General features: G+C 41.1%; 1 protein-coding gene across 3 annotated transcripts; it reads left to right on the forward strand.

The window, feature by feature from the left end:
- The first annotated feature begins 30 nt into the window (after positions 1 to 30).
- arfip1 (ADP-ribosylation factor interacting protein 1 (arfaptin 1)) lies at positions 31 to 10,062 on the forward strand. 3 transcript variants are annotated; one of them, XM_056586514.1, is made up of 10 exons: positions 31 to 377; positions 1,312 to 1,697; positions 4,105 to 4,194; positions 4,672 to 4,786; positions 5,439 to 5,540; positions 6,483 to 6,583; positions 6,944 to 7,165; positions 7,953 to 8,110; positions 8,381 to 8,555; positions 8,688 to 10,062. In XM_056586514.1, exons 2-10 carry the CDS (start codon positions 1,314 to 1,316, stop codon positions 8,841 to 8,843), a joined length of 1,503 nt encoding a protein of 500 aa, XP_056442489.1. In that variant the 5' UTR covers positions 31 to 377; positions 1,312 to 1,313; the 3' UTR covers positions 8,844 to 10,062. The 3 variants fall into 3 exon arrangements, with proteins under 3 accessions (XP_056442489.1, XP_056442490.1, XP_056442491.1); XM_056586515.1 differs by lacking the exon at positions 5,439 to 5,540; XM_056586516.1 differs by lacking the exon at positions 1,312 to 1,697 and having other exon boundaries at positions 33 to 377.
- Positions 10,063 to 10,306: the final 244 nt, after the last annotated feature.

The following is a 10,306-nucleotide window of genomic DNA, read 5'->3' on the forward strand; positions in this document are numbered from 1 at the left end:
AAACGCTTGAAAATAGAAATAAAGGCAACGCCGATGTCAAATGTATCTTAATTTCCTGGTTGATATTTGTGATAAATACGTGACCCATAAACTGTCACCCACATCTGCTGACGTGACAGCACAGCGGAGGTCAACAGCAGGGGGGGGTCGCATGCAGCAAAGTTTTTGCAGATAATGGCAGTAGATGAACCATTCGATTTGGTTTTCCGGGATCCCAACTGCAGATATAGCCGCAGCCTGAAGCACAGATCATTGAATAGATACGGTGGATTTTTGCACTTTTCGTGATTGGGAGGAGTTGTTGCGTCGTTTAGAAACGCCACCAAACGTTTGTTAAGCGATAGCTAACTAACATAGTTAGCCACGGTCGCAGACAGGTAAGATAAAGTTTTTCTCCATTACAAAACCCCTCGCTTGATAATTCAATCTTGTTTATTACCTCCATCTATCTACTAATTTACAGACATTTAACCACAATGCGGGTATTTAGACCACCTTGTTGGGCTGCCCTTACTATATTGTTACCAAGCAGATGAACTTGCGACGAGTAAACTGTATGTTTAGTGTGTGTTGCTAACGTTGACAGTAGCTTCCAGCGCCATAGATGTACTAGTATGGGGACGCTTGTCGACTAGTAACTTAGAACTAAAGGGTTTTGTTTTTAGACCGTGGTTTTTGAAGGGAAAGGTCCTCGCACATCATATGCGGTCCACTGACAGTAATCGTGAGCTAGCCATGTTGTATGGTGTGCAACAGTGCCTCGCCTAACTAGCCATTGCTGGCCTTAGCATCTTCGTGTCAGAGATATATGCCTCAATGAATCTTTTAATATGTCTGTGTGAATATGGCTTTGTAATATCGACCGCGTATTGTCTTTTAAATTGGGTTCATGCCATTCAAAACTGTGATACTGCAAAGGTCAGTTAAAGAAAACATTACAGGAAGTTGTAGTCCCTAGCTTCTAACTGTTACATTGTTAAATAAACAATCTAGTGTTAAGTCATTGTGTTGGTGACAAATTTAAATCACAAGTTTAGAGTGCTGAATATCCGGTACTTTCTGCTTTGACACCCTTAATTCCCATCTGAGTTTAATAAACTACATTTACCTTTTGAAAATAACTATGCTAATGATCAAGAATGTTGCTCCTTACCTATGCCCCAAATGCAAATGGATAGTAATGAATACAACAGCATAAACTTATTTGCCGTATTTACCAATAGGCTACTCCGTTCACATATTTGCAGAGGGTGGACAGTAAGAATAATCTGCTGTCTCAAATGTACTTGGTCTATCCATATCTTTTTTCAGGTATGTCTGAAGTTAGTCTTGAAGCTGAATCGGAGACCATAACCACGGACCTGCAAATGGATTATAAGGAGGATCTTAAAACAGAGCATTCTTTGCGAAATGATGAGAATGACGACAATTATGAAAGTGTAGACCTTGACAAAGACCATTCCCCCACTGATGCCCATCATGTGGAAAGCGGGTTTCAGGAGGTGAACCCACAGTTGGATACAGATGTTCAGAGTGTCTGTAAGGGCTCATGCAGTGACACAGATGTTGAGAACAGCGGAGATGCTGTGATCACGAAGGGCAGTGCAGACGATGAGGAGCAGCACGTTACAAATCACCACACTACTAACACTTCAGAAACACCAGAGGCAAATGGAGAAACTTGCCCTCAAACTCAGGTGATATCCGCCACTTTTCAGTCATGAACTCGTCCTTGGCTTGCATATTTGTTTTGCCTTTTGGCTCACATGCTTGTTGCGCCTGTGTCTCACATGCTTTTGGTGGCTGGGGCTTTCATTGTCTCTTTGGTTCTCTTTTGGGGTTTTCTGTCGTACATTAATCAGGACAGTGTATGAGGCTGGTTGAGGTTTCTTGAAGTGGCTGAACATGTTGTGATTGGGTGTTGGGGCACTTCCCTGTGCTACATATTAGGTATCTTGCTCTTTTTGTGCCAATGTACTGTATATAATTGATATTTTGTGTTTCCCTATTATTAAAACATTGCACATTAGGTTGTGATAATGACCTTTAACCCAAATGGCAGAACAAGGAAATTGCAAAACACATAAAAGCTAGTGTTTGTGCTGGCCGCCATAATTCCTGGCAGATGGAGTAATCTGAGTACTATTGTCGCCTCTGCAGCTTGTTCATTGTTGTCTCTATGTTTTCAAATGTTGAGAGTAAATGTGATTAATCCCTGGAATTACATTTATTACACAGTGCTATTTATCAATGAATACAGGATATGTGTTCTGTTTCACATTCTTAAGCAACTGCATTTGAGTATTCAAATATGGCACCAAAGAAAGTACTGACATGGAGCTTTCCAACCCAGTGCATATTTACTCACACAGAAAATACACGTGCTAACGCAAATAGGATCAACCTTAAAAAAAGAATACATCAATATCGAATTCCTGAACAAAGTGAATTATCTAGTATCGTGAAATCTTGTTAATGACCCATGATAAACTCATTTATTGGACAGCGTTGGCCGAAGTTCTGTGAGATATTTGATTATTTTGTTTGACATGCCCAAAAACACTGATATGGCTAGTGTAACCCATAATGTGGTATTCCTGTGGGAAAGCTCCTGACCACTGGATTGAATTTGTCCAGCTTTTCTTCAGGGAGAGCGACCTGTCGTTATCTAAGCCGTTAGCACGTGGAAGTTTTCCCGTCTATGTGTCTGTTGTCTGCTAGGATATGGGTGTCATATGGCCTTTAAACATTTATGCTGTGTTATATGACCCCAATGGAACAGACTACAGTCTACAGAAATCTGTTAACAGCACTTGTCTTGGGTTGGGTCATGATATAAAAGGATATAGGCCTACGTCTCAACTTGTAAGATAATTGCTTCCTCGTCTTGATACATTTGGATGATATTATGGAAAATGTAATTACGTAATCAATATAAATCAAATTATTAGTTTGAACTTGATGGCTAGCTTGTGGCAATGTTTTTTTGTCCATCTTGACTTCTAAAATCCAAATGCAACACGGCTGAATGATGATCAAAATTATTTTTGAAATTTCTTTAAACACATTGTGTTGTCCACCTATTTGTTGACGCATCTCAACACTTTAAATTATCAAAGGGCTTGGCAGTGTAATGTAACTTTGAGGTCACATGCTTTAACAATGTGCATACAATTATTTTATATTTTCTATGCATTCCTTATCTGAGTTTATTCTTTTTGTGACTAGTTACAATATGAACTGGTTTCGTTCAGTCTTGATTTTGAAGAGAAGCCTCTTATTTGAAAGACGAGTTGGGAATATTTGTTGAGATGGTATTTTTCAATAGCACTACACTAGGCCAAGTGTTGTCCCTACCACAGTCAAATTGAATTTACGGTGGCATTGTAAAACTGCTATCAGTGCTAGATTTTGTCTCCCAGTGGGAGATCTCCGTTCTCTTTATACTCCGCCTACAGCAAAAGGCCTGAGTACATTCATCTCAATGGCATAATAAATAAATGTGTAACTGCTTGACTTTCAACCAAAGTCCACCGTTTTATTGTTAAGACTTGCCACATCTTTAGGACTTTCTGGAAGTCCTTGCATATTATAAAAATCTCTGTTGGAATCCTCCAAGACATGGTGGAATAGTGCATAATAAGAGGATTGTATGAGGCTTATCATAGTAGCACCACTCTTACTTTGCAAAGGTTATTTTGCAAAGGAGGATTTGGAGGTAGAAGATAGGCCTATGTAAAATGCTTACGGTTCTACTGTGAGCGGTTTGCTGTGTCAACAAGTTGTGATAAGTGAGAACATTTCAAAAAAAAAAAAAAAAGGCATAGGAAAGGTCAGTTTAACAAGACTTAAATAATTTGAACACTGTTAAAAAAAAAAAAAAAAAAAACTGAAATGAAGAATAATGTTGCTGCTAATGGTTGGGTAGCAGTGACGTGGGAAGTAGGGTTGTGATTACAATGGTGTGTCTTGTATTTTTCCAAATGTGTTGATGTATGCAGAATGCTGTTGCTAAGGCTACCCCATAGGCTAGGCTGGTGAAGGGCTACAATATCTATGGGCTAATATCTATCGGTCTTTTATGTGCACCGGTTTTAATGACAGGAAACCCCCATGGCTGAGGATTCCCATAGAAGTTCCGCTGCAGAGATCCCCATCACCAGCAACGGCGAGATGGACCAGAGCTCTGAAAAGGTACCAAATAGGGTCAAACTTTTGTGTTAGGAAGTCCGCCACACACTGAAACTGTACTGTACTCCACCTCCAAAGCTCTGGTTGTTTAGTTGCAAATGTAAATACTTACGTATTTGGTATCCACAGTTGAAACTATAGATCTACATCTTTATCACGATTTCAAACTTTAGTGAAGCCATTTAACCAAAGTGTATTTTTTCCTATATTTTACACAAGTAAAAGTATGTCAATATTAACTTACGTAAAGTGGTCCAAGAATAATTCCTCACACCCATAACAATGTGATGTGTGTGTTTATGTTTTTACATAAAGGAATACATGACTAGAGGGATATTAATTGATTTGATATGGATGTCTAAACTGAATTGCGTTGCCGTACAAAAGAGGCCACATGGGAACGCATGCTGTGTGCATTTGCATTCAAACCTGTTTGAAAGTATAATCTCTTTATTGAACCACAATGGTCTACCCCTCCAGGACTCTTCTACTTCTCCCGGTCCTCCCAGTGGACCTAACCTCGCAGAGGCCCATATACACTCCAGTAACTACGCTTCAACAACAGAGGGCATCATTGAATCAGGGCCATACAGAGGTACAAACCAGTTTGCATTATATTTTAATCTGTGTCGTTAGATTTTTTATGTTTATTTATTTTCCCCATTTTCTTAATATACAATGTTTGTTCTTTCTTATTATTCAATCTTGAATTTGAAAATCCAAAACAACAAAAAAAGTGAACCATTTTCCGCCTAATACCGCTTACTGCTATGACTGCACACACTGTTACATGATAATACTCTGTGTGCATAAGGATATGGCAGCAATCTTTGATAAATAGGTCAGGCTAAAATTTGAATTTGTATAGCTGACAGTCTTAAGTGTGATTTAATGAGTTGCTTCTGACCTCCATTTTGTTCCCTGATTTCCTCTTTATTATTGTGCCTTCACATATGCATATATGCTTTCCTATGAGTCTCTGGCTCGCTTTACCACTTTTATCATTCAATAAGACTACACGTATGCTACCCTATTTTTACATTTCAAAAAGCAGAGTTTAATGTTTAGGTTAATTGGCAAAACCAGACCATGGAATGAATGAACTCCAGATTGAAGATCTTTTATGGAAAGTGTGATGAGTCACTTCTACCCTGTGATGTATGTCATCACTCGATATTCAATAGCCTCTCTTTTCACACTGGAAACAGACCTACTTCTAATGAATCGCCACTGTGAATATCTCCCAGGGTCAGCCAGCCTGCCCACGTCCCCAGCAACACCAGTAGCTCCCAGTATGGCAGTGGGCGGCCGTCTGGCCCGCTCTGCCAGTGCTAGTCAGCCTGAGACAGGTAAAGCACAGGCACGGCTTGAGGCTCAGGGATAATGCGCCAGCAAATCTATCGCCGTATGTGCATCAATCTGTCCTTCCTGAGCTTGTTTCATCCCTCCTCTCTTTGTCATTAATGGTCGTTTCCCATTCAAAGTGAAACCCTCACTTTTCTCCTATGCTTTTTTTTTTTAACCCAAGTGATCTGTTACTTGTGGAGGTAGTTCCCTGCTTTGACAATCAAAACTCGTCCAAATTCCAGACGCTTCACCTAAACCGCTTGAGGTGATACCGGATGGGTACATTTTCTCTGGAAGAAAGCTGCTTTGCTAGAAAATCCTGTCTTCGGGTATTTCTGCTTGCTTCCTTTGACCTTTGAGAAAACCTCTTTCTGCACTTGCTATTTTCCTCTATCAATGTCTTTCCGCTATAATGTACACTGTTTGTTAATGATTTTTTCCAAATGTGCTGGTTGACGTCCTCTCGAGCAGCCTGTTGCACCAGCTATATGTACTATATTGACTACTCTGGCGTTAAGTCCACACTAACTGAAACATTGTGGCAGAACATTACGTTTTCACCTCCTGTGCTTAAATGGTGAAAACAACTATTGTAGTGCTTTGAACATTCTCAGCAACAGAAAAGAGACTATGGGCCAATTTCCAGAGGGTTTAATCTGTCACGGAGCATGCGTTGCCGACACCAAGCAGTCGGTTTAATTCTCTTCTCCTCATCCTCCCAAATTTTCCCACCTCCACCAAACGATGCACCATGATGAACCGCCATTTTACAAAGGACTTTAAACCTACTAGGGGCTACGTGTAAGTTGTAACTTATGCCTACGTCAGAACTATTTTCCCTGGTGCAACCTTTAAACGTTAGTGGCGTGTAAACGCCAACCTTAGTTACAACCCAGTGCAGAAGAAGCTCAGTCTACGGCTCTAAAGTACGTTCCTTTATCCAGGCCAGCAGACGAGCGGGGCCATGGTTCTCGCGGATGACTTGAAGAACCCCGCCATGGAGAAACTGGACCTAGTGCGAAAGTGGAGCATCAATACGTACAAAGTAATCATTTTATTGGTCTGACCCATTTTGTGTTTTGATGTTCTTTTTTGACTAATGAAATTCAATTACAACTTCTTTGTACATTAAAACTCCCTTAGTAGCTCCCTTCTTCAATTAAAGCGAGGGAACATTCTCTGTCCTCATTCTACTGTAGAGGACATTGTTCTAATCCTAGACTGAATACATGTCCCATATCTCTCTGCATCTCTCTTTTAACCATTACATGACAAAACCCCTCACTATAAACACAGCCTCTTGTGGAGCTCCTCCCTTTTCCTACCAGACCCTGGTTATGGTTCAAGTTCTGACCACCACCCCCCCCCCCCCCCCCCCCCCCCCTCCCTCCCTCCCCAAACACAGTGCACCCGGCAGATCCTGTCTGAGAAGATGGGCCGGGGATCCAAAACGGTGGACCTGGAGCTGGAGAGCCAGATCGAGGTGCTCCGCGACAACAAGCGACGCTACGAGCAGGTGGTCAAGCTGGCCCAGACCCTCTCCACCCAGCTGGCCCAGATGATGCACACCCAGAAGGCGCTGGGGGACGCCTTCGCCGACCTTAGCCTCAAGTCCCCAGAGCTCCATGTCAGTTCAGCACTCATTCACACATTCGCACATTACAATCAGTGTTATTTTCTTCTGCCAAAAGCACACAGCTGTGTTGGGACGGACCCAAACTAACTTTTTAGAATAGTTCAATCCCAAATAGGCTTGAGTCTTATTCAAACCGATTTGTGTAAACTACAGCCCCGCTACATTCGCTGTCCATTAAAACAATACAAAGCTATTTTCTATTTTTGGTGGCGCTTCAAATGTTAACCAAAAATCGGTGCTTCGTGTGCTTTGGGTTGTCCACTTGTATGTGGTGTGTTCCACAGACTCACCCTACCTTGCTATATAGCCGCAATCACTGTTTAATTTATGTCTCGTTAATATTTAAGACCTTCCATCTCTTAAGGTGCTGGCAGTGACATCATGCTGACATGCCTGAAACACTGCTCAGATCCTTACCTTTTTAACTTTCACAGTAATCTCTAAACTACACCGACTTTACCAGTTCTAATCTAATGCCTGATTTTTATGTAATGCCTAACCATCTAACGCCAGCTAAACGTAACAATTAAAAATAAATGTCTATTTTCATTTTGTTTAACTTAACGATTGGAGAGGTGTACTGGCTTGATTTCTTTCAAAATGCTTAATCTTAATGAATCTAATGAATGATGCTGATGTTTCAGAGTGAATTGTCTCAGATATTTATATATTTCAAACCATATGCCATTGTTGTCTGGATCAAAACATTCCCTGAAATTGGATTCATTGTTTGGATTCACTGATGTGAAGGAATATAATTCCTCTTTGCCACCTGTAGGAGGAGTTTGGCTACAACGCTGAAACCCAAAGGCTTTTATCCAAAAATGCAGAGACCCTTTTGAGCGCCATCAACTTCTTCATCGCCAGTGTCAACACGCTTGTAGATAAAACCATCGAGGACACCCTGATCAACATCAAGCAATATGAAGCCGCAAGGTACCCGTGTTCACTCTATTGTTGTGACCGGCTCTATTCCCCACTCCTTAGGGGCTGCATTGTTTAAGTGTCTACTGGCTAGGGTGTACGACTCCAAACAGAAAGTCTTCCTGAGCAAGATACCTACCCCCCCACCCCCTCTAAAAACTAAATAAATCCCTAAATGGTAAATGAATTCAGGTCGTAAAATACTATGCATTTGTAATTGTTAGGGACGCATGCATATTTTTGGGTCTCTATCCTTTGACTGAACTGGGTCCTCGCTCCTAGGATCGAGTACGACGCCTACCGCACGGACCTGGAGGAGCTGAACCTGGGCCCTCGCGACGCCTCCACCATGCCCAAGATAGAGCTCTCCCAGCAGCACTTCCAGGCCTACCGCGAGAAGTACGAGAGAATGCGCAACGACGTCTCCATCAAGCTTAGGTTTCTGGAGGAGAACAAGGTAAAGGCTTTGGGCCAATGCTACACCCGTGTCCCTTTACTGGATGTCTGGGGGATTAGGTTTCAGGTGATTCTTCTTTTTCCTTTTTATTGTTGGGCATGTTCTCTGATCATTGTCTTTTTTCCTCAACAGGTGAAAGTATTGCACAACCAGCTCATGCTGTTCCACAACGCCATCGCTGCGTACTACGCGGGGAACCAGCAGCAGCTGGAACAGACACTCAAGCAGTTCCACATTAAGCTGAAACTGCCAGGCGGCGACACTCCATCTTGGCTCGAAGGGAACTAGTCACTCCGACGTGGCGGCCATTATGGCTCAAATCGTAGTTCTTTGACGGGGAATGGACGGTTCCCCCAAATCTCCACAAAACAGGGACACCACCTAGTTTTTGCTTTTGTTTATCACTCCCTGTTTATCTAGGCTGTAAACCCTTCTCGAGGGCAACAAAAAATGTAAATGCTTAAGGTTGTTGGACTGCTTATATTATTCTGAATACTTTTGCTTCACTTGTCAGTTCTGCAATTCTTTCAAATCATGGGAAATGCACTTTTGTATGGGGAGAGCGATGCCTAGGGAAGCCTATAGTTTCTAGATGTGCCTCTTAGCGGTAGCCAGACCAGGTTTATTTCAGCACATATATGCTTCATTCATTTCATGCGGTTAAACTGCCATCTTATGGTCCTGGCATCATTATATTCATTTTTCAACTTAATTATCTTGGTTATAGTCAATAGCATTTGGCAGAGGAAAATCATGATTTGACTGTACAGAATTCACAATCACGTGCTCTCACGGTTTTCCGATTTTCTATAGCGTTTCTATGAAGAGATTTGACTGGATAATGAATTATATACATAAATTATTTAACACTTTTGAAGGACCAGCCTTTTGATTAGTTCCACTGTGCCTTGATTGGTGTATATTGTTAATGCTCCCCTGTTCTGGGACTCCAAGCCCTGCCTCTGTTCCTGCCTTTTACAATCTCACTGTTAAACAGAGGAAATGGACCAAAATCGTGCACAAACGCACACATACATGCACAAAGTACAACTACAGCAAGGTGGACGACTGCACAAGAAATCGGTGTACCCCGAGATACCTAAATGCCTTTTAAAATAATTAATGTTTAATACGTCATGCATACTGGGCATGTATGCATTCGAGACCAATCATGAGTACCTTTTTGATTTGTACGACGTGTACAAGATAAAAAACTGAATGACTTTGTCTATTGGGACAAAAGACCATCCTGAACCTTTTCCTCCTCAGCTGCTAACTCTTCAATGACGGTTAAATGATACAGAAGTAAATATTTTGTGAAAGTAGTTTCTGGAAAAGGTATGTCATCTTAACTCTGTTTTGTACCAGTTGTATGACTTTTGGTAGAAAGCAGATGAGGACTTTGTTGTGAATCAAACAGGTGTTCTCTTTAAAGCATTTTCCAGAAGAATATATATTTGTAATTTCCTCTATTGCATCTTTTGCTCAATAAAATTAATGCTGACATTTCTCCTGTTATTATTTGTGAAAACTTCCAAACACCAGCATAAACTAATATTTGCATGCTGTTCACATAGAAACAAACAAATGTTTCATTTGAAAGAGGTTGGATGATTAGACGATATATTTTTTTCTATGGATATATTTAGAAACGATGATTTAGGAAAAATGATTTCATGAATCGATGGCATTTAAGCAATCTTTATTAACACAACACTACAGAATGATGGAAAGGGCTTGCTAAATCAATT

Source organism: Gadus chalcogrammus, chromosome 3, assembly GCF_026213295.1.
Source record: "Gadus chalcogrammus isolate NIFS_2021 chromosome 3, NIFS_Gcha_1.0, whole genome shotgun sequence".
In the NCBI taxonomy this organism is placed as follows: Eukaryota; Metazoa; Chordata; class Actinopteri; order Gadiformes; family Gadidae; genus Gadus; species Gadus chalcogrammus.